Consider the following 26,478-nt stretch of genomic DNA (forward strand, 5'->3'; position numbering starts at 1 on the left):
GGATAGCTGGGCAGACCCCTCTGGGTTCAGTCCTTGGGGTATGATCCATGTGAGATGAGCTGCAGCCCAAAAAGGTCTCAGGAGGTGCCATCCAGGGTGGGGCTCAGCCTCCTGGGGTCCCTGTGGTGTTCAGTGGGGCAAATCAGAGAATCCCAGACTGGTTTGGGTTGGAAAGAACCTTAAAGCCCATCTTGTTCCAGCCCCCTGGCACGAGCAGGGGCACCTTCTCCAGACCAGATCTTGGCAGTGTCAGACCCCCAGAGCTCTCCCGGGAAGCTCCGTGTCCGTGCCTGCTCCGGGAGCGTCTCTGGCATTGCTGGGCCTCCCACCAGCCCATCCATAATGCAGATCTCTCCAGGTGTCCTTGCTGCAATATCCCTGCAACTGCTCAGGCTGGGGCTGGGATATTTATGAAACTCAGCCTTCCAAATTTCAGCTGATTTTAACCTTCACTCCTCGGTTTCCTGGCTCTTCAGTGTGTGCTCTTTTAATAACTGTAACCCATCTGATAATGTTGTTGTAAATTAATGATCTGTTTACAACCTTAACTCTGTTTTAATGAAGACTTTTTTTGTTGAGGAAAATAAAAGCTGCTGTAATTATACCTTGTAACTGCAGGGTTTTATAGCCGGTGAACTCATCCAACAAGCAATTTCGATTAGTTTATCCAGGCAAATATTCTAGTGTTGATTTCATACATACAAAAAACACACACAGCTACTTCCATGAGCAGCAGAAATAATTATTCCTGGATCCCTGTGCCTGTGTCTCGAGAGCAAACTCGTGCTAGATTTTCTGATGCTTAAAAAAAGTTGAATTCACAGTGCTGCCTTTCTCTGGGTAAAAGCTTTAATAGTATCTTTCATCTGACTAGTTCCCTATTTTCCCCAAACTTGTATCTTGGAGATAAATGTGTCCTTACATCAGATTTTATTGAAATGGGTTATAAGGTTTAGAAATCACTGGAGATGGGGAAAGGAAACAGCCAGGCAGGCACTGCCGGTGTGTAAGGCTCATTTCCTCAGGAAACCAGGCTGAAAATGCTTTGGGTGCCATTAAAAAGTTGGAGCTGTCATTTCAGGGGAAAGCTTCAGAGAGACTTGGAAACTGTTTTCCAAGTGGTTAGTTCAGTCTGTGTTTCCCAAAGTGCTCCACTTGGATTGCTGGACAAATTCCTGAATTTCAGAGGCTCAACAGCCAACTTGTTAAAGACACTGGAAAACGTGGCTGCTCCTTTTGGTACCTACACCGAGCCAAACCCACCGGATCCTTCTGGAGAAGCTGGCCAGCAGAACATGTTGATACCTTTGTTCCATTTTACTGGAGATTCTGGTTCTCATGAGGTTCACATGGTCCAAAAAGCCCTCCCTTGCTTCCCACCAGCTGGGGTTGGACCTGATTGCCAGAACCTTTGTGCCAAGGACAAAGACAGGCAGCCAAGGCGATGGGCTGGGTTCTGGTTGACCTCAATTTTGGGTCACCCTTGGTGCTTTTGGCAGAGCTGCAGAGGTGGGTGCATTTGGGAGCCTTTAAGACCAGAAATTCCTGTGGGATTGGAAACTCAGGTCAGCTTTCCATGCTGATGGTGCTTCAAAGGAGTGCATGAGGATGGTGATGCCTTCTCCTCTCTCTGATCCACCCCTTCTCTCCACCTGGAAATCCCTCCTAAGCAATTTTTCCCTCCTCCCAGCCTTGCTGACCATGGATCACACAACCACAGAATCCCAGGATTGTTTGGGTTGGAATGGATCTTAAACCTCATCTCATTCTGACCCCCTGCCATGGACAGGGACTCCTTCCAGGTGGTGACCAGGTTAACCCAACCCATCCATCTCCTAACCCTGATCTAGCCCAGCCTTGAACATTTCTGGGGATGGGGAATCCACAGCTTCTCTGGACACCCTGTGCCAGTGCCTCAGTGCCCTCACAGGAGCTGGGAATCCCCAAAATTCTTGTTTGTCTTGGAACAGTTCTGGTGTTCACCATCCACACTGAACCCCAAGATTGTCCTTTCTCACAGTATCCTGTCCCAGCCCTGCTCTCCTGTTCCTCCACCCCTCCCATGCTGCCACTGTCCATGGATCTTGCTTCTCTGACTGGAGCTGCCTGTCTTCTGGGCTTTCTGCTCATGTGAGATGTGCAGGTTTAAAAATAACCAGCGCTGGGCATGAAACAGGAATTCTGGCTAATGAGGGCACTGGGATTCACTGCCCACGGTCACACCTGGCATAAAACCTGCAGGGTTTGTGCTTCAGACATGACCTTTGCCATCCTGTGCATGGCACCTAGCTGGTGTTTCTCTGTGCTTCTCCTCCTCATCCTCAGGGTATAGAAAATGCTGAATTTCCTAGAGATTTTCCTTATTTTATTTGAGTTTTTTCCTGTGGTAGGATGCTGTCTCTGCCTCCTGGATTCCCTACGTTATCACAGTATCAGTAACAAGAGAAGAATGATTTTTTTCCTTGGAGGCTGTCTAGCAAGGCCCCTGGAGCAGGCACACTGGCCTTGGCATGTTGAGCTGCATCCCTGCCCTGCAATCAATTCCTCCAATTCCAGCCCCCTGCTGCAACAACAAAAAGTTGAACGAAAAGCATTTCCCGCCCCTGAAAATCCATTACAGTCCCTGTCACCATTCTTTTCTCACAGCTTCTTTTTTTTTTTTTATTTTAATCTATTTTTTTGTTGGGTTCAGTGGGGCTGTTTTCCCATCCTGATTACAAGGAGTTATCGGTGAAATCCTTTGCCAAGTGTCAGCCCACAGCCACCTGAGGCAGCTGGAGAAGGAGTTATCAGTATTTGAACAGGTATGGAACAGGCTCCTGGCCACAGGCTGGGTGGATGTCCTTCCTCTCGTCCTTGTGGCAGGCAGGAGGGATTGGCTAATGAAAGATACTGAGGAAAAAATGGCTCGGATCGGAGTCTGGCTGGTCCCATGAACTCCAGCTCTCCGTGTGCGGGGTAAGGTCCCCAGATGCTGAACCAGGACCATGCCTAGGGATGCTCTGGCTGCTTTGAGCTGCGCTGCCAAAGCTGCTTTTAGATCCAGCATCCCATTTTAAAATTCCTTCTCCTTCTTTCTTAAGTGCAGAGCTCTAGGCGGTATTTTCGATCATTTTATTTTACTTCCTTTTTTTATTTTTTTAAATTCCCAAGTGACGCGGCTGTCTGAACCTTGGGGATGGGAACGGGAGCGCTGTGGGAAATCTATGCCTTAATTTTCTGTCTTTTCTTTTTTTCCCCCTTTTCTTCATATCTCCACCAAGAATCTGCATAAAGTTCCTCTATGTATCATTTATTCATCTGCATTTCAGCGCGAGAGGCTCTGCCTCACGACGGAGATGTCATTTGCAAAATAATAAGGTCCCGCTTGCTGCAAGAAGAGCACCCCCACTCTTCCCCCACGAGGTCATTGCCTTCAAATTATAAATCTTTTTAACCATTACCTCATGGGTATCCATGAGCACAGCACTCAGATTAATCCCAGGTCTGCTTCCTTGTCGTCTCCTTTGCTTTTTCTTTTTGCTGCGCGTTCGGCTCTCGTGCGTCGGATCTGGATTCCTAATTGGGTCTCCTCAGAGGACCTTTGCCGTCAGCTGCTGAGCTCTCAGCGCTGTGCAGGGACGTAAGTCACAGATATCATCCCATAATTAAGCTGGTATTAGGTGTTGGAAGTGGTGCTTCCCTGTTGGATCCCTTCCTGTGCCATCCACGGCATCCAACGTCCCGGCAAAGCCGGAGCACGCGCTGGTCCCTCTGCTCAGGGGGAGATGGAGACATACATCAAAAAGGAGTTTGTTTTTGTTAATGGGCTCGTTCCTGCAGCAGGTCACTATGTAAATGAGGAGGGACAGTGGGGCACTGATGTTTTGGTGTGAAAAAGGCTTTTTTTTTAGCCTCTGGCCATCCAATCCAGCAGGACACAATGCAGACCCTCATGGAGGGTGCCCATAGGAGCCAGGGATGCAGAGCTGGCTTCTCTCAAACCCAAAATCCATGGACACAGCCTTGATTTCTAATTCGGCTCATCCCTACCAGAGCCCAGGGAATTGTGCTGTGCCACGGGTGAATCCCTCCCTATATTTTATAGGACATACCCCTGAAGCCCACTCCATTGTCCTCTTCCTTAAATTTTGGATTTTATTCCTGATATCTGCCCCCAAACCCACCTGAGGCTGAGCCAGCTGAATCCCAGGAGCTGCTCATGTGACCACTCCTATGGAGGGGAACTTAATAATGACCCAAGGTGTAATTAGCTATGTCTTAAGTCTTGCTCAGGCTCTGCTGACATCTTTCCAGAGGAGGGAGGAGGGGTTTCAGGGAGACACCTTGCTGTTTAATAAATAAAAGAAGAGATTCATAAAGTGTCTGGCAAGCACATTCCTCACATAGAAATGTTACGGAATAACACGGGATGAATAATAGAAAAGGTTATTGAAAAATTCATAATTTCCAAGCGCCAGTGAAGGCCAGGCTTCCATGCCGTTTATTTGCCTGTAGAAAAGTGATTAAAATATATATTATTGTCCTGTCTATAGGAAAATGTATTATTAAGTGGATACTAGCATGACATTTGAAAAATCCATTTCATTCCATTTAGTGGCGGGCGGTGGGAGGGGAAGGGGGGGTCTTTTTCCCGCTTTTGTGGAGGAAGGTTTTAAGGGCGTTTTAGTCAGGCCTTCAGAAAAACAGCGAAAACATAAAGAGGGGGAGGGTTTAATTACAGCCCCTTCCCTCCCAGCGGTGCCCTTCACTCTCTGTTTTCATTCCTTTTTGCCTTAAAAATGGAATGAGATTCCTTCACCTTTATTTATTGCTTTAATTGCCAAGAAGGAGAAATGAGGACAGACAGTGGGGGTGCAGGGATGAGGGATTTTGTCCCTGGATGACACGACTGAAGGGTGGGTGGGATTCTGCCATGGATTGCAGAGGTTTTCATCAGTTGATGGTCTTGTAATGTTGACCTGATCAGGTCAGCCTGGATGACCAGGAAGCAGAAGGACTGTCCTCCATCCAGGTTGGTGACACCCAGGTTGTCACACTGGGCTCATTCCTCTTGGTTTTGGGTCATTTTATTAACCTGAGTTTGTGCACAGGCCATGCACAGACCTGTCCTGAATGTTGGCTTGGGAAAGGGGGGAATTTGGGTTTTTTGGGGGAATGTTGGGTGTGTTTATTGGGCTTGATCCCTCCCCTGATCCATCCAGCCCAATTGTATAATGAATGGTGAGAAATTGTCCCAAGAAATTGTCCCAAGAAATTTTCTTGACCAAATACCAGGATTTTGATCAATGTGACTAAAAATAGCTCTGAGTTATCCTCTTGTACTCTTGAATAAATATCTCCTCTCCAAGCTAGCCAATTCCTGCAATTGTTTTGGGGATGGGTGTGATGTAAGGTCTCGAGGCAGAGCAGGTCAAACCAGAGGATGAGTTGTTGTTGTGGGATCTGATTCATACAGAACTCTGTGTATAAAACATCTTTCCACAGGGGAAAAGACACGGGTCACTGAACAGATTGTTTTGGGATATTTGGGCTTTTTCTCCAAGAGCAGCCTCAGGAGATGAGCATTTTGGGCAGGAAAGTTGTGTCATGCATAGCCAGAGGCATTTTGTATATCCACGGCGTACACTGAATTGGTCTGGGGATTAAAAGGCAAGAGCTGTCCCCTCTGCTCCATTAATGTCAGCAGGGATACATCATTCCACATTAGCCTGGATCCATCCTCCAGACGAGAGGTGGGAGCTTTTCTTCCCCCTCCCCCCATGCCTTAGATCCCGAGCAGAGTCTATATTTGCTGCGTTAATGACTCGGAGCCAATCTCCAGCTCCTCTTCAGTTTTATTCATAGATCCCATCTGGGACTGTCGGAAATAGAAAGGCAAAACCTGCAAAGAAGCCATGTGGCAGGAGAGGACATGAGGCAAGGAGCTGCTTCTAAAAAGAAAACAAGGCTTGGGATTGACTTAAACTATTCCTCAATCTGGAAGGGTTTGCCATGTATCCTCAATTAAAACAGTTTAAAAGACAAAGCTGCTGTTTTTAGGGCGTTAATGAAATGTTTTGATTTTGAGGGAGTATTCAAATTTGAGCTGGGCCTCCAGCATTTCCAAAAAGCATCTCACAGAGCGCTGATGTTGAGCATCTCTGGAGGTACGTCATCCATCCATCCATCCATCCATCCATCCATCCATCCATCCTGTGGAAAGCCTCTGACCCTGCCCCTCAAATTAGATAAAATACATAAATGCAAGCATGTCTGAGGTGCAGAGGTATTCATTGTGTAAAGCTCTTTAAATCTGCATGGAAAATCAGGCTGGGAGGACAGGAATATTGAGATCTTGCTGCAAAGGAGAACTTAATGTACCCAGAAGCCGCTGATAGACTGTCTGATAGCTGGAGTCACAGCCCGATGGGCAGCCTCTTCCTCTCCTGCCTGGAAAAAAAACAGCTCAGAGCAGGAATAGACGCTGTGCCTAGGAAAATGGCAATATTTGGTGTGGAGGGGCTGCAGCTCAGTGTTCACCGTGGAATTGTGAAGGATTAGGGAAAAGGAGCACTGGTGGGTGCAGGGATGACGACGTGGCAGTGACAGCTCCGTGGTCAGCATGGTAAACATGTGGACACAACTTTTGTGATCAGCTATCTCTCCTTGCTTATTTATTTTTCTTTTCTCCCCCTCCCTGCCTTAAAGCCTCCCCCCCTTCTCTTTCTCTACCTCTCCCTGCCCAGCCCCAATACCCATCTTGGAGGATCTAAATTAAAATCTGTTATCATTTCCTGGATAATCCCCTTTGATGCCCTGAATACAGCAGAATCTGTCCTGCTTCAACCTTGCATGTAAGTGCTGATAGCTTTTGAACAGCTAAATGGCTTTGTATATCTCATACAAATGTCTGTCTCATCCAGGAGCTGGCAAGCCCCGCGCAGTCGGCTGGGGAAGCTTTATGAGTTACAAGTGGAATTACTTTGGAGAGATGCTAAGGAGGCCAAACCTTTCAGAACACATTCCCTTGGCATCTTCTGTCTGGCAGGGACGGGACTCGCATTGTCTTAACCTCGCAGAGCAGCTAATTGGTGTCATGGTGCCGATGCCGTTTGTCAGCAGGGCTCCCCTGCATCCAACCCGCTGGGCCAGCCTGCATCTGCCCCTCTGCCCTTGGCAGTTTGCCCCAAACCGAGCTCCTGGGGAGCTGTGGGTTGAGGAGAGCTTGGGCATGGGCTTGCTGTGTGGGTTTTGGGCAGAGCTGAGGGTGAAATGGGTGTTTCATAGAACCCCAGAATGCTTTGGGTTGGAAGGGACCTTAAAGCACATCTCAGTCCCACCCCTGCCACGAGCAGGAACACCTCCCACTACACCAAGTTGCTCCAAGCTGGTTTGTGCATCTCTGCCCTGATGTTCTCCCAGCAGAGCCAATCTTTGTGCTGGGGCTGCTGAGTTGCACCCGCACTGCGAGGGGCCCCATGTCCCTCTCCATCCTGGCTACCCTCCTTAGTCAGGGGGTTTTGGGAGCTCTGCCAGTCCTTCCCTCCTCTGCTTTCCGTGGGGACCTGTGTTGTGTGCAGGTGCAAGGTGGGGGATGCCTCCCTCCTTAAGCCAGCCCATGCCAGCAGCACCTCTTGTGCCATCCTTGCAGGACAGGGATGAGGACACAGAGCCTTGCAGAGGGGAGATTCCCCAGGGGGAATGGATTGTGAGCTGGCAGAGCAGGGCTGCTTGGGGGTGAGCAGGCCAGTGCTGTTCCTGGAACATCCCAGCTCTGGGAGCGTGTCCATCCCCTGTGTGCCATGGCTTAACCCCAGCCAGATCTCCAGCCCAGCCCAAACCAGCAGAATGCTGCAAAACGCAGAGTGAAGCACAAAGTCATCCCTGTCTAAAATAAAAGTCTCTCCAGCCAGGAGAGAAAGCAGGAATCACTGCAGCAGTGACGTCTTGGTGCTCCCTCTGAGGACCTGGAGAGATCTGTGGGCATCTGGGGAATACAGAGGCAGGAAATTCTGCAGCAAGCTGATGATGCTTTAGCGATGGCCCGGTGACATGAGCTGATGTGGCAGGGCACAGCTGTGACTGGGAAGCATCTTCCCAGCTCCCTGCCCCAGGTGATGGGATATAAAATCACTCCCCATGCCTGGGGAGCGGCATTTAGCCAAAAACCCTGAGGAGAGAGGATTAAGGGAAGGAGCCAGAGAAAGGGAGGAAGGGCTTTATTTTTAAAAGAAAAACGAACAGTAAGTCCTTTTTAGTTGCAGCCACTTCTTCCCCATGACTGCCTTGCTGCTCCTCTCTGGTGCAGAGCTGGAAAACAGTGGACCTACATCTGCTGGTTAAATTGTGGGAGCATCAGTGATGAGCGGGGGAGCTCCTGGGGGTTCAGCTCATGGTTCTGCAGATCACCAGCCTCGCATTGAGCTGAGGAGGAGAGGACAGGGCACAGCCAGCCAGCACCAGCTGCATTCATTTCTCAAAGCTGCCTGTTGTGCAGGAATTCATCTGCCAAATCGGCCAGAGAGCTAGCAAAGAGCACCAGAGTGGACTTAACCTTCCACCTCTGCTTGTGCTTCCTCGACAAAAAAACCCCAAACAAACTGCTCTTGCTGAGCAGGGACTTTATCAGAATGAAGGGGGAAGCAGGCAGCTGGGCTGCTGAGAGCTGCTGGCTCAGGACAGGCAGCCCTGGCTCTCCAAGTGTCCCGGGGGAAAGGGGGATTCATCCCTGATTGTTCTTTCTCTCCAAAGGCTGTGAAATCTCCCAGCTGTGTAAGAGGGAGCCTCCCCTGGGAGCTGAGGTGCCATGGCTGGTGGGAAGGGGACAGGAGCTGACCTTGCAGTGTCAGATGGAGTCGTGGCACAGGCCTGGCTCGGGCTCTGGCTCTGGCTGGCGCTGCTCTGCCATCCTTCTAAAGGATGCTGATTTCCCCCTTTGGACAGATGCTCATGGCTGGGGACAGCAGCTGTGCTGTGAGTGCCTGTGGGAAGAGCAGGGCTGGATGCAGCCCATCCATCCTCCTGCATCCATGCCTCTGCATCCATCCATCCCCCTGCATCCATCCATTCCCCTGCATCTATCCATCCTCCTGCATCCATGCCTCTGCATCCATCCATCCCCCTGCATCCATCCATTCCCCTACACCCATCCCTCTGTATCCATCCCTCTGCATCCATCCATTCCCCTACACCCATCCCTCTGTATCCATCCCTCTGCATCCATCCATTCCCCTACACCCATCCCTCTGTATCCATCCCTCTGCATCCATCCATCCATCCATCCATCCATCCATCCATCCATCCATCCTCCTTCATCCATCCATCCCCCTGCATCCATCCATCCATACCCCTGCATCCATCCATCCATACCCCTGCATCTATCCATCCTCCTGCATCCATCCATCCATACCCCTGCATCCATCCATCCCTCTGCATCCATCCATCCCTCTGCACCCATGCCTCTGCATCCATCCATCCCACTTCATCCATCTATCCCTCTGCATCCATCCCCCTGCATCCATCCCACTGCATCCATTCCCACCCACCTATCCACCCATCCACCCATCCACCCATCCATCCATCCATCCAGCCATCCATCCATCCATCCATCCATAATCCATCCATCATCCACCCATCCCTCTGCATCCATCCCTCTGCGGGGCAGTTTGGGATCCGTAGGCACAGCGCCTGCCCTGCCCTTCTGACAAGAGCCAGGTGTGTGTCGCTGGGGATGGTGACTCTGGTCCAACCGTGGCTTCTACCAGTGGTGCTCCAGGTGCCCGTGGGCAAGGTCAGCCCTTCCCAGCACTCTGTCTCAGTTTCTCCCCTCTGCAGGGCTGGATCTTGCCAGGGAATACAGAGGTTGGTTATTTTCAGGCTTTGGGATCAAATCTGGTCTCTGTTGTGATGGTGGAGGGCACAAGGGAGGGCAGTTCCTCCCATCCCCGGGATGTGAGGATGCTGAGGGCAGAGATTTGAAGCTTGAGCTGGAATGAGCAGCGTTTCTGGGGGTGATGCTGTTGGGCACTGGCGTGATGAGCTGCTCCCAATCTCTGCATCCTCAAGGGCAGGAACTTCCTACCACTGATCCCCTTTTCCCCCCAGCCCTTTTGCCCATGATGAATCCAGTGGAAAAGCAAAAAAAGCACTCACCCCCCCTTAATGAACTCAGCATTAATCGCTTGTGTCAAATCCTTGTGCTAACAAGCTGAGGAAATCAAACAGGCGTCCCCGGGGAGACCCAGGGAGTCAACACTCATCCATTAAAATGGTAATTTTGTATTTTTCACCGAGGCATTTGTCGCCTCTTGCCCTTGTGCACTCGTTAGAGCTTTGGCCTTTAAATTATAGTGATTTAAAAAAAAAAAAAAAACCCAAACAACTAAACCGCAAAACCAGCTCTCCTCAGACTTCTTCCCTTCCTATTCTCAGGAATGCTGAGCTGTGTGCAGGGGAGTGTGTCTCCAGGTGGGCCATTATATTGGCTTCAGTAATGGCAACAAAGTGCTTGTGGCTTCCAAAACAACTCCTTTTCTCCCACAAATTAAAAAAACTGATCCCCACCAGCTCCAAAGAAAGTGACTTGTGAGTGTTATGCTTGAATCCCAGTAGAAATTTCAGGTCGTCCTGTTGTTCAGGGCCTTGCAATAGTTTCTTGCTTGTGAGGTTTTTGGGAAATCATGGAGGTATTTGCATATCCCAAGGGATTTTGTGGATGTTTGAATGGAGGAGGTGGGGGCTGGCAGCTGTTTGCTGCTTCCTTGTGTTAAAAACTTGGTGGGAGTGAGGTTTTATTAGGCTGCCAGAGGAGGTGGACAAATGCAGCATCCCTTCATCAGAGCTCAATCAGATCTGGGTTTTCAGCATAAAAATGGCTTTTCCCACCTGCCTCAGCTGCTCCAATGAAAGATATCAGCTCTCCCCACAAACCTTGCAGCTTCGTCACCGTGCCAGTGGAAGGCTGTTAAAATTCCCGTGCGTGCAGCAGAAAAACCAGGAGTTATTGAAATGCAGCATCTCCAGAGCAGCCTGGGAGAGGAGGAGCAGGCAGGAGCCACAGTGCTGCTGCTCCAGCATCACACGGCCTGGGGAAAACCAGTCTGCTGCCCGAGTGCCTCAGTTTCCCCATCAGCAAAATAACAACAGGAAAATATCCTTCCTGGTGAGATGAATCTGTTTCAGTGGAAACTGTCCCTGCCTGTGGAAGGGACTGGAATGAGATGGGGTTAAAGGTCCTTTCCAACCCAAGCCATTCCATGATTCTGCAGTTCTGGAGGTGTGTGGAAAATGCCGTGGAAGGCACAGATTGCTGTGTGTCAGTGATGCTGAAGACAGGAATAATTTTAAATCAAGTTAGCCCTCGTTCTGCGCTGAGCAGGAGCGCAAGGGCTGGGGCTGGGGTTTGCTTGCTGTGGACTCCAGTGACTGCTTCCCGCAGCTGGAGTTGCTCATTCCTGGCTTTGCAGAGAGGGGAGGGTGCTGTGTTGGACTGGCAGCTCTTTGAGACGGGGCTCTCTCTCATCTCTCACTCTGGCACAATTAATACACCCTAACGACGTGTCAGGCGGCGCAGGGATGCGAGCGCGACGGTGGCGTTTCCCTGCGGAGCCCGCCGTGTGGAATCCGATGAATAATCATGCCCGTCCTCCTCTCCCCACGTGGAAATATTCCGATAAATAAATAAAATAAATGACAGTTTCTCGTTCCGTTAAATTTTTTCCCCCCTTTTCTATTTTTCATCAAAGCTCTCCCTCTGGTGAGCAATTTGCAGGCAGCGTGGCGCGGAGCGGCTCCGAGGAGAGGATCTGCTGTGGTTGATGTGCTTTTCATCATCTCATTGTCCCATTTTCTGGGATGAAGGAGACTGGTATTCCCCTCCCCATACTGGTTTCTGCGTGCCATGATCCAGCTGCTCACCACGCTCTCCTGGAGCTGGGACCATGTGCACCCATGACGTTCTGCCTGGACAATAAAAATGGGGAGAAGGCACGAGTGGTCAGGAGAGGTTTTGATTTTACTGCTTTGGTGTTTGATTTAGGTTATAATATTGGGGTGTATTCCATTACCACTTCGAGCTGCAATTCCTTTTTTTTTTTCCTTATCTTGTGACTCAGAGATGAGTCCCTCCAGGGGACCTGTTCTTTCAGCCACATGGCTGGTAAGATCACAGTTCTATTGTGAGATGCTCCGCCCAGAGGGAGGAGCCAAACGATGCCATCAAGGATATAAGCAGGGTTGTACAGACAGCAAGGAGAGCCCCTCTTCCAAGAGGAACAGCTGAGACCTTCTCTGCACTGGACCTCCAGAGGGAAACCACATCAGTCTACAAAACCACTGCTTGGACAGAACCAGATCTGCCACCACCGCCCCAGAAAGTATCAGGTTGCATTTCTAACTCTGTCAGTAGTTCTTCTTTTATCCTATTATATATATTTAGTCCTTTATTCCTTTTTCCTAATAAATATTTCTGACTTAAAGCCTCTCACTAGTTTTATTTTTCAAACCAAGACAGTGTTAAATCAGGCTGGGGGTGTGTTCCAATGGAGATCTGGCTGTAAAAGCAGCCGGGAAGAAGGGCTGTGTGTGTGCACAGTGGCAGTGCCACGGGCATTCCTCAGGGCTGTGGAATCAGGATTAATGGCTCCAGCATCCTTCAAGCAAACTGTATCTCAGAGTGCTTTGTGGAGTTAAATGACACAGGACGGTGGGTAATATACGGTGTAAAGCGCTGGAAAACAGCGGCACAAAGATATGGCAGGGGGAATAAATTAAAGCCTTCTGTCAGAAAGCCAATAATGGGGAAAGGGGGAGTGGAGAGGTGGAAACAAGGGAGAGGATATTTATTTTCAGCTGAGCCATGGAAGGAGTGGAGAATCAATGACTAGAACATACAGCACCTCATGCATAGCACCAATATATACACAGTCCTGGCCAGGTTTTGGTGGGGCTGGGGGTGCCCAATTCCTTCAGCTGCTGCTGAAAGGGATGCAATGTGTTCCTGTGCTGAGGTTGCTCCTCTTGAAGGTGGATTTTTGTTTGGTTTGGGCTTTTCCAGACGTGCTGAGAGCTTTTGGAAAGGGTCTGAATTTGCCCTTAGCTGGGTCCAGCTTCTCTCCAGTTCTTCAAGGTCAGTCTTGTCTGGTCTCATCCAGCAGCTGCTGTGAACCTCGTGCAGAGAACTGGATTTAGTTTCACACCTTCCCCAAACCTCCTGAAGGAGGGAGGTCTCATGCACCAGGCTGGGAATGGGATGTTAAATGGGAATTTTTACACCGTAACTGGGATAGCAGCATGGCTGCACCAACTTCTGGGAGCCTAAGGAGAGCAAGGAATGAGCACTTCATGCCCTGCAAGGATGTCTCTGTTTTCATTTGTGGTTTATTCAAGGCCACACAGTGCCGTGGGACAGAGCAGCATTTTTGCCAGGCCTGCTTTTATGGAGGAGGGGCGAGAGGTAGAGGAAGGAGGGTGCAGTGAGGGGATGAAGATCCCTCACATGCCTTGTTTGACAAGTTTGCAATCCAAGGAGTGGCTTTACAGGTGTCCTCACGTCCCTGGCTGTGCTGGGGAATGTGTCAGTGCTGCTCCCCAGCTCCCCACTCACCCCCTCTGATAAGGTAATGAGATGCAAGTCTTTGGTGTGTTTGACAAGCTGCTGTCCTACAGCGCGGGAGCCGGGAGTGCTCAGAGGCTGGGAGAGGAGATTAATTAATGCTAAAAGACACAGTTTGATGTGGCAATGAAATTTCGATTATAATAATCTCTAATTATCTTGTAGCACAAGTGCCTCGGCTCTCCCAGGTGTCTTCCCCAGTTTGAAATTGTTATTTGTCAGTATCAAAAGGAGAGAGGAGCTGGTGCAGGGGGTGCACGTGGGGTCCCTTGGGATGGGGAGCCCAACTTCTGCCAGGTGTATTCCTTAGTGGGTACATCCATCTGCTTCCGGGGATCCCAAATCCCAAATCAGGGACAATCAGGGAATTTGAGGCATCTTCAGTGCACTTTCCACAGAGTGTAAGAGCACAGGGAGGCAATCTGAGGTCTGTGCAGCTGTTTCGTGGCACTTCCACTTTGCCTTTCCAAAGTGTGTCATTCAAACACCTGGTCCCTCACAGTTCTTTTTTTTTTGTCCCTGATGGTTTTTACTCAAAATCAACTCGTTCCCAGGGAGAACTTTGGTCTTGACAAAACGACACTTTACCCAGGAAAGTAATTTCCTTCAGCTGCTTTATTGCCTCTCCTCCAGGCTCAGCGAGCTCTAAAATCCTCCTCCTCCTCTCCCATCAGCCCAAGCCCTTCTATTCCCAGCATCTTCAGTGGTGACGTGTCCCTTCCCAGAGGGATCTGATGGCCTTTGGAGAGGTCCTGGGAGCGGGGCTGGACAGTCGTGCTCCGTGTGTGGAATAGCAGATGGGCACAGTGGCACCTCTAGGAGCAGGAGTACCTGGAGGGGGGTCTGTGCAGCTCCAAATCATATTTATCTACTCAAAATAGTCTCTGGAGAGGAAACACCTTGGGTTTGAAGTTGCAGCCCCTGTGGCATTGATGCCTTAGGATTTTAGGTTTTGTATTTTTCATCTATTTGTAATCCTGCAGTTCTTTAGTGTAGAACTCCAAACTCCATATCCAGTGTGAGCTGCTGCTTCCCCATTTGGGCAGACACAACAATTCCTCTCCAGGCCTGGCAGTCAAGGACCCCTCACTGCCTCAGGCCAGAGATGGAAACAAAAGTGAGTTGTGGGAGCAAACTTGGGCTAAATGACTTCATTAGCTGAAGCTGTAATTGGCAGATTCACCCCTGAAATGCAAATGAACCAAACTTATAAAAGTGTGAAAACCTGTGAGTCCATTTTTGTGTGTAAGCCCCTGGGAGAACTCTGCCTGCCCTAAATGTACCTGAAAGCCCTACAATAAAAAGAACCACTTAATTTTGTCTGGCCTCTGTTTTTGGGTGTTTCCTGGGGCTGTGGGGGCAGGAGAATTCCTGTAGCCACCAAAACCCTGTGAACCCTGGGGGAGCTCCTCTCCTTCCCGGGAGCAGCACCAGGATGGGGAAAGCCAGGAGGCATCTCCAAGCTCAGCATGGGAGGGGGTCCAGCCTCTTGCTGGCCGTGACCTGTTGTGTGTCGTTGTAGGTCGCAGCATTGTTCTAAGATAAAAAAAGGTGGGGGAAAAGCAGCCAGTTGCAAATGAAGCACCTTTTCCAAAGCTTTTCCCATCCTTTCATCCCTATGGGTGATGGAGAGCCCCCCTCCAGCGCCCCTCTGCCTTCTCATACAGCTCCAAGCCTCTCCAACAGCATCTCACATCTCAGCCTTGCACTTCAGCATCTCCAAAGAGGGCAGGAAAACAACAAAAACCAGAAAAAAAACCCAAAAAAAACCATCCCCGTGTGGGTTGTTTGGAGTCGCAGCTCTGTTTGCAAATGAGCTTAGGGGCTCACTGGGTAAAAAAAGGGCATGCTTGGTGAATCCCATTTCACTTCCCCAATGAGCTGAAAAACTCTTGGATAATGGGTTATGAGTTGTAGATCTGTTTGATTGCATTGTTGCAAAGTGGGAATTGTTTTGCAACATAGATTCTTAATCACTGAGGCATCTGTGATTGAATGTGTCGAAAATTGGTTGAAATTGAAAGTTAACTATACTGCAGACAGCTTATTCTTGTGTATAATTGAAAATAAATTCTAATACTCTTCTTGAAAAGGGCTGCCAGGAGGAAATTTCCAACCTTGTCCTCTCCTCAGCTCCCTCCTCCAAATCCACAAATCCTCTCCCTTCCCCTCTGATCCTTTTCCTCTCCATCTTTTAGAGCTGGGAAAGAAAAACCAATCTCTGCACATCACTCCCTGCATCCTCAGCCATAAAATACAGAACTTGTAAATAGTTCCTTTCGGAATGCCTGGGGATGGGAGAGGTGGAAGGATTTAAAGGACCAGTTCACTGGGATCAGGGTTTTGTTTGCCAGATATTCAGCTCTTCTCTGAGGTGTTTTTCAATGTGAACAGGCTCATAAAATTCCAGATTGGTTGGAGTTGGGGAGACCTTAAAGCTCATCTCACTCCTCTGCCGTGGCCAGGGACGCTTTCCACTATCCCAGGTTTCTCCAAGCCCCATCCAGCCTGGCCTGGGACACTTCCAGCACAATTTCTCTCACAGGAGGGTTGCTGCTGGAGGGGAGCTGAGCTGCAGTTGCTCCTGGCTCTCACTTGATCCAGCATCCAAGTCATGTCCTATGGAACTGAAAATTGACAAAATTAAGGCTGATACAGGGGAATTTTACATCCACAGTAAAATTTTAGTAGGGATGCGATTGCCCTGTGACACCTCCTGTCCCAAGGCATTCCAGAGCTGAGAGTTTAGCAGAGTTCAGGAGGAACGAGCTGTTCCAGGGAATTGTCATCCAGCCACTGTGGGCTGGGGCAGAAACCTTTGCCAAGGTGGCTCCTGCAGCTCCCAAGGGACAGCAATGGGGAATCCAGGTCACTTGGGATGAGATAGAGCTCTCCTACCCGAGTTCTCCTTCACCCTCATCCCATCCTGCTCCTTAGGAGTGCAATCCAAGCCCTTGCCCTGCTGTCCCCCCCAGCTGCCTCCATGGCTCCTCACGCTCCGGGAATTTTTGGGTTAGAGATGATGATGCACACAAAAGGTCCTGCCTCCCTGTTTTATGCAGCCCACGGGGGTGAAAATCAAACAGTTCCCTGCTTCTTCCAAGCTTTTGGCAGTCTGCTGGGGGTTATTCTTCGTGGGATGAGAGGTCAATTCTGCTCGACAAAGGGAGGGGACATTGGTGGTTTTTTTTTTTTTTCCTGCACTTATCTCAAGCTATTTTTATTCCCTTTTTCACCCTGTGATGGGACAGGCAGTCAATAGGGAGCTTTCATGGCCTCATTTCAGAGAGGCCTTTGGAGGAATTGAAGAGATGGGTTATTATTAAGTCCTCATCATGCTAAAGATGCTTTGAAACTACACCTGGGCCCACTCATGATCTAAGCCTGGACCACCAAAGAGGAGAGGGCAGGGCAGTAGTCCAGGATGGGGAACAAAAAAATGAAAAACTTTTTTTTGTGTATTGATTCTCCAAGTTGGAATCTTCTGTGCTGCCTGGAAAACTTGGGGCAAGGCTGCTTCCTTTTGGAGGAGTATCATGATTTTACAAAGAATGATCACTATTTAAAGCTGGGTTAACTATGGAGATTTCATAATTTCTTAAATTTATCATCCTAATTTGGCATTTGACATCTTTTGGGAAAGCACCAGAAAGGAAATAAAGCAAGCAACTGGCCAAACCTGAACTGAGCTTAGTGATGCCTTTGCTTGTATTAGAAATCTGCACAAAATCAAATGAATTGATTTTAAATCAATTTATTTTAAATGGTGCAAACTCCTAATACAGACAGAACTAGTTTAACCTTTGCTAAAATTGATTTTGCTTGCAATGGTAAATTACCAAGTGAGACTGAACTGATTTAATGGAGGGTTAAGCCTGTTTAAGTGTGTCCCTTTTCGGGGGTTTCATTGGTTTGGAGAGTGAGGATGGCCCAGTCCGTGGGGGGGGCCTCAAGAAACCTCATTTTCCTTTGTTGCTCTGCTATAGATCTTGCCAAATTCTCCTCTCTGGGGCTTGGTTTCCTATGTGGGATGGGTGATTTAAATTTTTTCCTGTTTTGTAGGACTACTGTTGCCTTGGTGGTGAGAAGCACCTTAGGGGGTGTCTGTCTAGGAAAAAATAGCTGCTGCTCCACCAGCTCCAGTGAAAATGATAACAGAGGAGTTGCTAACAGGTTTCCTTTAATTGGTCAGGATGAACCAGAGCCATATTCTGTGTTGCAGGATGGAAAGATTGACATTTTTCCAACGTGAAGTTTAAGCCCCGTCCCTGCGCTGCCAGCATCCCTCCTCCATCCATCAAACTCTGCATTTCAGGATGCCTCGGAGCATCTCCTCCAGGCTGGAGGGGCTGCACCTCCGCAGTCCCACATCCCTTTTGTTGTGACATTTGTTTTGCAGGGCTTGTTTGAAGAGATGGATGGGACTGCTCCAGCCTAGCCTGGCTCCCCAGTGCTCCCCAGCGCTGAGTTTAAGGTTAAGGGGGTTTTCCATATGCCAGAGCAGCTCAAAGCTGAGTTTTTGGACGTGGAGGAGCCTTAGTCCACCTGTACATCTGTTTTCCAGTGGATAGTAAATCCCTGTGACTTGTCTGGGAGCGATGTGATTTGAATTAATCAAAATGCTCAACTGCAGGAGGGGAAAAAAAATCGGGTCTAGATTGACGGAAGCAATGGAGTGGTGATAACTGTGTTTTAATCCAGTAGCTGAGGACTTAGAGCAGCCGCCTGGGAATCAATCCTGCTTTTTTTTTTTCCTTGCCTGGGGAATTTGAACCTGCAGCTCACAGGGAAGTGCTGAAGGACGTTGGCAGATGGGGGTGCTGGGCTGGCCCCTGCTCAGAGCTCTGCCTTGTATACCAATAGGTGTTTATTAATTAGGAGCCCGTTCAGAGGTTAGGAGGCTTGCTGGGGAAGCTCTGGTCCCTATTCTCATTAAGGTTTAATTATACAAAGTAAAATATCATCAACAGGAGGGAGCAAGCCCCCCTGCATGCTCAATGAGGGGGTGGCTGGCAGGATGCTGGACACGGCTTTGGGTCCCTGTGGATGGGGAAGGCTGAATGGCTCCCATCTGGAGCGGGGGAGCTTGGGATCTTTTCCCTTCTCCTGCTGAGCTGTGGTGCAAATCTGGGAGTCCAGCCTGCAGTGGGGTGGGTGTAGGACGGGGTTGATTCCACAGAGGTCAGTTGCCAGCCAGGCATCGCTGTGGAATGAATGGCAAATGATCCGAAGCTGCTGTTAAGTATCCATCTTCCTGCATCCCGGCAGCCCATGAATTCCAGGATAATTAGTAGCTGCCATACAGAGAGCAGCAGGGCACTTTTCACTCGAGGTTTGGAGCCTCTTGTGTCCAGGCAGTGGAGCGATGGGGAGGAGGGGTGAGGAGGGTCCTCCCCCTTGGAACAGGGCTGAGACCAGCACAGCCCTTCATCCCAGAGGATGGGAGCACCCAGGGAAGGGTCTGTAGATGGGTGCCTTCATTTTGACTCGGAGATATGGTGCTTGATGAGTGAAAGCATCTCTCTGAGAAGCCACCCCGTGCTCTTGCTGCCTGCAATCTTTGTCTCTACGTCTCCTGCTCTTTTACCACCACAGGCATCTTGATTTTTTACCGTGTGGAAACTGAGGCAAGGTGATGAACAGTGGTTTTCCTGCCAAGATCAGGACAAGTTTCCTGTTTTTCCTGCTGCTCGGGCCAGCAGGGTGCAGGTTCTGCTCCCGGTGGCCAGGGCAGAGCAGCCGGGCAGAGCTGCTCCGGAGGAGGTGGGTGGTAATGAGCTCACGTTTTGGAAGTGCTCTCAGGTGAAAGTTGCTCTCCAGGAGAAGTGCAAAGAGTGCTGATTTGCATTCTTATTGCAGGCAATATCCATAGGGAGAGAATGTCAGAACAGCTGTTATGTCAAATTACCTTTCTCCAGTAACAGGGGATTTTATCTGTCATCTCTTGGAGGGCAGAGGCACTTGCACCCCTTGGGGGAAGCCTGGGTTTGCATATTTTTTGTATCCAGTGCTTTGTGGAATGACTTCGCTGAGTCCAGCGCTGGGTGAGGGATGGAGAGCAGATGGAGCAGAGCAAAGGGGGCAGAGCAAGGGCTGGGCCCAGCCCAGTGCTGCTCTTCCCCATCGCCTCCCCAGGATGATGCCCAGGTCTTTCCCCATCCCAGCCTGTGGCAGCAGCTCGGTGTGTGAAGCTTTTATCACAGCCTTTCAGTGTAATCACTTCTTAATTAACTCAAGCAATGGCTTTATTTCTTGAAGCTCGTTTCCAAAAGCTTAATTTTATTTCTATGCAAAATTAATATTTTTCGTTTTTCTGCTTGGGAAAAAGCACCCGCATCCGCACGGAGAGGGAGAGGAGGAAGCTGAGCCAGCACAGCTTCTCGCACCAAAAGGTTTCTGCTGTCGTCTGTGTTTTCCCAAGCAGCCATCAAGTTCTAGTGATCATTTGCAGGGAGCAAAAAATAAAAATAAAACCAAGCGTGGCTCGAGATTGTTAAAAGGCTCCATCTGGATGGTGCTAAGGATGGGTGATGGCAGCAGGACTCAGCCCTGCCTGGCCTCAGCTGTCCCCATTGCAGCCAGGGACAGGCAAGCGGAGTATTTTTACATTTAGGTGGAATCTGGGGTTTGCAAGAGCCTCCAAATGTCCTTTGTGCCTCTGGGCTGAGGCCCTGCAGCAGGGCAGTGCTGGGCATGGCTTTGGTGCAAACCACCTCTGCGTGTGAGAGTGGGTTTGGGCAGGGATTGCCCTTCGGTGTGGTGCCAGGGTCAGGCTGCTGAGCACAAAACCTGCTGCTGCTGATGCTCTGTCTCCTCCTTACCCACCCAGGACACCCCCAGTCAGTCCTGCCCTCCCACAAATCCACCTCAGCATCATCTCAGGCTGGTTTTGCTCATGGCAGTCCCAGGCTGAAAGGGGATTTCATCCCCAACAACAACACATCGTGCCTCAGTTTCCCTTTCCACAAAGGCATGCTGATACCTTTCCTTGAGGTGCTCTGAAAGCTTTTAGGAGAGCCAGGTGCCACTGCCATTGTCCACGTGGATGGCTCCAGCTTGGCAGTGCCTTTTACCCAGGACAGCTCTGGGCAGGGCCAAGGCCAGGTAGGTCTGACAGGAAATGTCCCTTAGCCCAGGCCTAAGCTGCTCAGTGGCATTAGGTTTCTAAAAAAGCTTCAGATGGGACAGGGCACCCCGGGGAGAGGGCCACAAGTAGGACTGGGTGTCCCCAGCCAGGTGAGACACTGAGCCCTGAAATGGCCACAGGCCAGCTCAGATGGACTGGCCTTCCCGGATTAAATCACATCCCCCAGATCCCAGCCTGGGATCTGAGCCTCACTCCTGCAAGGGCCAGGACACCCAGACCCTGCTCCCAGTCCCCGACAGGCACCGCCTGTCCCTGCTGGGCTGTGGCTGTGCCCTGCACCCCGGCTCACGCAGTGTTAAAATTCTGTGTTTTAACTGTAAGGGCTGGATATCACCCACAAGCTGTGATGCACAATTCCTTTGCTGTGCCCTCATTCCCATGCTCCAAACAGAACGAGTCTAGAGCCAGTTAAGTGCTGGAAGTGTGGCAGAGGGACGCTGAGAGATATTAAATCTCTGTAGCCTTTCAGAGGCTCCATAATTCATAATCCTGAAACGCACAGGCTGATAATTGCCTTAATCACTGGAGAAACATGGCCAAAATGTACTGAAATAAGCCATAAAACTCATTACAAGATAACAAGATCCTATCTATTCTCGGAGGTCGCGTTAAAGCTTGGCAGGTCAGGGAGTTAATCACCTCCTCCAGCAGAAGCAGCGCTGATAAGCGGCGGAGCAGAGCCCAGCCCTGCCCGGATCCCCTGATCCCACCCTGCTCCCAGGGATCCCAAAGGGATGGGCTGCGAGGGGGAAGCTGCCATGTGGCCACTGGCATTTGGATCAGCAAGGAATAACTTCATAGGGGAGGGGTCCCCATGAACAAAACCCAAAAGCAGCCTGAAGTGGGTTTGTGGGAGGGCAGGACTGCCCGGGGGTCTCTTGCTGGATTAGGAGGGGAGAAGGAGCATCAGCAGCAGGATTTGCTGTTCCTCAGGGACAGGACTGGGCACGATGAGTTTTCCCTTCTCGTCAGAGAGGTGATGCTTCCCATGCTGTCTGCAGGAGCCCTGTGCTCCTGTATCCTAAAATCCTAGAGCAGTTTCAGTAGGAAGGAGGTTTGAGGACAATCTGACTCCAAAACAACTTCTGATTCCAACCTGGCCTCCACTTCCAGGGATGGAAGGACCCACTTTTTATTTTCTGCTCCTTTGCACAATCAACACACTTTGAGAGGGAGATTTTTTTGCAGCTTGGGATGCTGTGTGCCCTGTTTTTCAAGGATTGATAATTAGGATGCTCTCCTCCCTTCCATCCCTCAGGCTGCATATGCACTTGCACAATCCCAGCTCCATGCTGTTCCATATTTCAGTGGGGGGGGCAGTCTGGATGGCGGGCTGGGGTCACCATTCCGTTCTGGAATGTTCCTGTCAGGGCTGTGCAGGAGAAGGGCCCCGGGAGGGGCTGTGGGGGTTCCCCAGGGGTTCCCCAGCACGGGACAGCCGCGTGCTGGCCCCGCTGGCAGCTGCCTTCCCCAGGATTTGTGTGATGGATAGTGGGCATGCAGCTAATCCATAATCCCCAGAAAATGCTGCTGATGAGTCAGTGCTCATTTAACATGAAATAGCCCTCCTGCGAAATCCATCTCCTCGGATTTAGCACAGCTACTTGTTGACTAAATATTAATTGGTTATTAAAAGTATCGGCGAGAGGGAAGGAATTCAGAGTTTCCCAGGGCTGTGGCTGGTTCTGTGTCCCATGGACGTGGCTTTTCCTGGTCCCTGGACACTGGGACCTGTCCTGCTCTATTTCCTGAGCCCTCCTTGCCCAAATTTGTTATCCCTCTTTTATTTACCTCTCTCAGCCTTGAAGAAACTGCAGGGGAGGGATCAGGGTGCTGGCATCAATAATAGCAACATCTCACACATCCCTCTTTTTCTGACTTAATCCTCCTTCCTTTTTCTTGCTTTTTTGCATGGATTTTAAAATAATTATTGTTTTTTTCCCCCCACTCCCCTGCCTTGAGGGATTAATGCAACAAGATGCAACAAGGGTTGATAGATGTGATATTGGGGAGCAAGAGGGGCTGGGATCAGGGAGAGGAGTGTTGGGTTAGTGAAATATCTCCTGATGTCTTCCAAATCCTGCTGTGCAGGAGGGAAGCTCTGAGGAGCCATGAGAGCTGTGCCTACCCCTCCATCATGCTGGAGTTGAAGGGCTGTGAGTGATTTCCAAGCCTGGAAAGGGTGAAAAGCACCAGAACACCTCTCCTGATGGAGCATGGGGGATTGAAGGGGATCCTGGACCCTGGGATGTATTTACAGATATTGGAAAAGGGGCTTATTGCTTGAAGATCAGCAATAAGGGATGCAGCACCCCTCTGTGCTGCTGCTTGGAGAGGATCCACTCTGCTGTGGCTGGAATGGGGTGTTTAAAGCAGAGGATTGGGAGAAATGTGGATTTTCAGTTATTCACAGGGAGGGTGGCCAGTGGCTCAGCCCTTGGTGCCAATCTGAGCAGACCCTCCACATCATCCCAGAGCCACCTGCAGTAATTTTACTGATTTTAATCAGGAAAATCCTGTCAGTTGGAAAAACGCATTTTTTTTTTTTTCCAGTATTAAAAGAAAAAAAGGAAAAAAGGGATGCTTTTTGTGTGCTTGCCGTGGACCTGTGTCCTGCTGGGTGACAGGAGCAACAGTTTAAAGCTGTCATGCATTTTCCATCCCTCAGCCCTCCCTCCTGTTCCATAGGGGATGGTGGGTCCTGCAAATGAAGGTCCCCACAGGTGCAGAATGTGTTGCATTGCCCAGTGTGAAAAATCAATAAATATGCTCTCTGAAAAAAAAAAAATAAAATAGAGACAATAATCCCAAACAACAAAAACCACCCAATTCACAGGAAAACTTGCTAAAAAGCAGGGAGAAGGGAGAGCAAGAGCTCCTCTCAAAGGAATAGCTGTTGCAGAAGGAGATGTCAGGAATAAATCCAAGCACTCTGCTGGAGAAGTGGAGCGGGATCAGCGGGGATGCTGCGGAACCCGGCGGGAGGACGCGCACAGCGCTCCGAGGCTGGGACCCTCACCCTGCTTTTCCCAGCAGGATTTTCTCACATTCCCACTCTGACTTTCCCCCCCTCTCAGCCCCCTGAATATCAGGCTAGCCCAGAGCTCCGAGGCTGTGAGGAGAGGAATATCAGGAGATGGCAAAGATTCCCAAATGAGGCTCTTACCCTGAAATACGTTGGTTCAGCTCTCTTTATTCTGTGGTGTCCATGTGGAGAGCGGGGCAAAAGAGAATTAACAGGAAATGTCAGGGGTCCTGTTGGGGCAGGAAGGAGGGTCCAGGGTTATCAGATCAGAGTCCCAGGGTCCCGGGGAAGGGGAAATAGAGTGCCAGGAGCTCGCTGTGACATCTCTCTTCGCAGCGCCGCTGCAGCATCCCGGTGCCCGCGCCGGGGGAGCGGGGCCGGGCCGGGCATGGCTGGGGCTCTGTCCCCATCTAGCGATGGCTGAGCCCAGCCTGGAGCTCCGGCGGCTCCGGGGCTTCGTGCGAGCAGCCCAGCGCCGCCTCTGCCTTCAGCTCCCTGCCCCAAACCCTCCCCATCGCCCCCTCCCCGGCTCCGCAATGCAAAGTGAGCGAACTCCGGCGGCTGAAGGGGCTGAGGAGCAGCAGGATGACAGAAATCCTGATTTTAGGGTTCGTTAGATAAAAACCGGAGAGTTTAAGGGGGTGAGGAGCAGGCAGGATGACAGAAATCCTGATTTTAGGGTTCGTTAGATAAAAACCGGAGAATTTAAGGAGGTGAGAAGCAGGCAGGGTTTCACCACGCCTATATTTTAGAATGAGAAACCAGTAATTCATTATAGCAGATTTAATTTGCCAGCTCTAGGTTGGGACTGCAGAGCACTTAGAGCGTGCTCCAAGTGGGTCTCGACCTCAGGTGCTTGCAGGGAAGAAAAAGGGGTTTATGTCTCATGTACCCACAAATAAAAGGATTTATTTCTGATGTACCCACAAAAACAAAAGGGATTCATGTTTCATGTACTCACAAAAAAAAAAAAAAAAGGGGGATTTGTGTCTCATGTAGCCACAAAAACTCGTGGTTCATGTACTCACAAAAAAAAAAAGGGGGGATTTCTGTCTCATGTACCCACAAAAAAAAGCGATTCATGTTTCATGTACTCACAAAAAAAAAAAAAAAGGATTTATGTCTCGTGTACCCACAAAAAAAGGGTATTTATGTCTCACGAACCCACAAAAAAAAAGGGATTAATGTCTCCTGTACCCGCGAAAAGTTTGGATTTATGTCTCATGAACCCACAGAAAAAAGGGATTAATGTCTCTTGTACCTACAAAAGGGAGGTGTGAGAGCAGGCAGGGCTGGGGCGGACGGGATCTGTGAATGCCCCAAGGGGAGGAGGAGGAGGAGGGAGGTGAGGATGAAGCACACCTCCCCGGTGGGGTGTGCCCCTGTGGCCGCAGGGATGGAGCCGAGGGAGCGCTCGGTGCTGCAGCCCCTGCCCCGAGCTGGGGCTGCCTCAGCCTGGTGCTCGGCACTGAAACCCCTCGCGGAGCCCCGGGCTGGGTTTTGCCCTCCAGGCTGCCCGGGGCACGGAGGCTGCCGAGGAGCCCGGGCTGCGGCAGGACGCGCTCTGCTCCCGGCCGCGCTGTGTGACTGCCTGGCACATGGCAGAGGCAGACGGATGGACACAGGGGTCCTCCAGCTGCTCCCTCTGCTCCTGGTGGGAATTGTCAGCGCCGTGCTCAGCCGGAATGAACAGCCAGCACATCCTGAATGCACCCTTAGTGCTCCCTCCGGGCAGCTCCTGGGGATGGAGATGCTCTGCAGAGCGATCAGGAGGGATGAGAGCAAATTTCTTCCCTTTCCCTGGAAAGGAAGAAAATTTCCCTGGAGCACATGGTGTCGGAATCTGTGGCATTGGTGATTCCCAGATTGTAGAAAGTCTCTGTCTGTCAGCCCCCTGCCAAAGCAGAAGCCAGAATTGGTCTGTGCTGGTTTCCAGGTTGTTTATTCTGTTGATCTCTCACATGTTCTGCTGCCCTGCCCAGCTCTGTCCTGCAGGGCAGCGTGTGGGGCTCTGCCCTCAGTGGGATGTGACAAACATTAAATACCAGAAACTCCCTGGGCTGCATTTACAAGAACGTGCCAATATCTGTCACCTACGTTGGACAGTGTGTCCCCAGCCTGAACCAACAGAAAAATGCCAACACCACAGTGAGACATGGAGGGCATGAAGAAGGAGAAAAAGGACAAGGCACACCCAATTTCCTCCATCTTGTCCCCTTTGGACCCCTCATCTAGAATCCTAAAATTTTACTTTTGCACCTGTGCCACACTTAATTATTACTTATATCAAACCCTCAGAGCTGGTAATTCATCCTGTAAAACTGAAAACTCTTTTCCATGGCCAGAGATCACAGCCAGTGTCTCTGGGGGCTCTGTCCAGGGGGGTTCCTGACCCCTGCCAGGGTCCCAGGGCAGCCAGAGGGAATCTCTGCATTCCCACAACGTGGGGCTGTACATCACATTCCTGCATTTGAGGTTTTCTATATGTAGCTCATATATGTGCTGTAAAGGTGGGCAGGCAGATGGATGGGGATGATAAAACTGCTCTTTAATAACAAATATCTCTTTTTGGCACTCAGCTTTCCTTAGAGACAGGGCCTGTTAGGCTGCAGATAGCACTGGGAAGGATGCAGATTGGAGAATTTGACTTGTTCAGGAACAAGCTGGAGAAAGCCCTTCAGGGAGATTTCCAGAGCTCCCCTTGTGCTTGGA

General features: G+C 50.1%; 1 protein-coding gene across 4 annotated transcripts in view; it reads left to right on the forward strand.

The window, feature by feature from the left end:
* The window catches only part of LOC110468166 (protein CEPU-1), a 360,951-nt gene that overhangs the window by 99,038 nt on the left and 235,435 nt on the right, over positions 1-26,478 (forward strand). For 2 of the 4 annotated variants that reach the window (XM_077787990.2, XM_077787992.2), the window contains exon 1: positions 6,116-6,149. The exons of the other annotated variants lie outside the window; for them this stretch is intronic. In XM_077787990.2, coding sequence (XP_077644116.1) covers positions 6,131-6,149 — 19 coding nt within the window. In that variant the 5' untranslated portion in view covers positions 6,116-6,130. Of the gene's footprint in view, positions 1-6,115; positions 6,150-26,478 lie in introns of those variants that run through there. 4 annotated transcript variants of the gene reach the window in all.

Source organism: Lonchura striata, chromosome 24 (assembly GCF_050655825.1).
Source record: "Lonchura striata isolate lonStrDom1 chromosome 24, ASM5065582v1, whole genome shotgun sequence".
Lineage (NCBI taxonomy): Eukaryota > Metazoa > Chordata > Aves > Passeriformes > Estrildidae > Lonchura > Lonchura striata.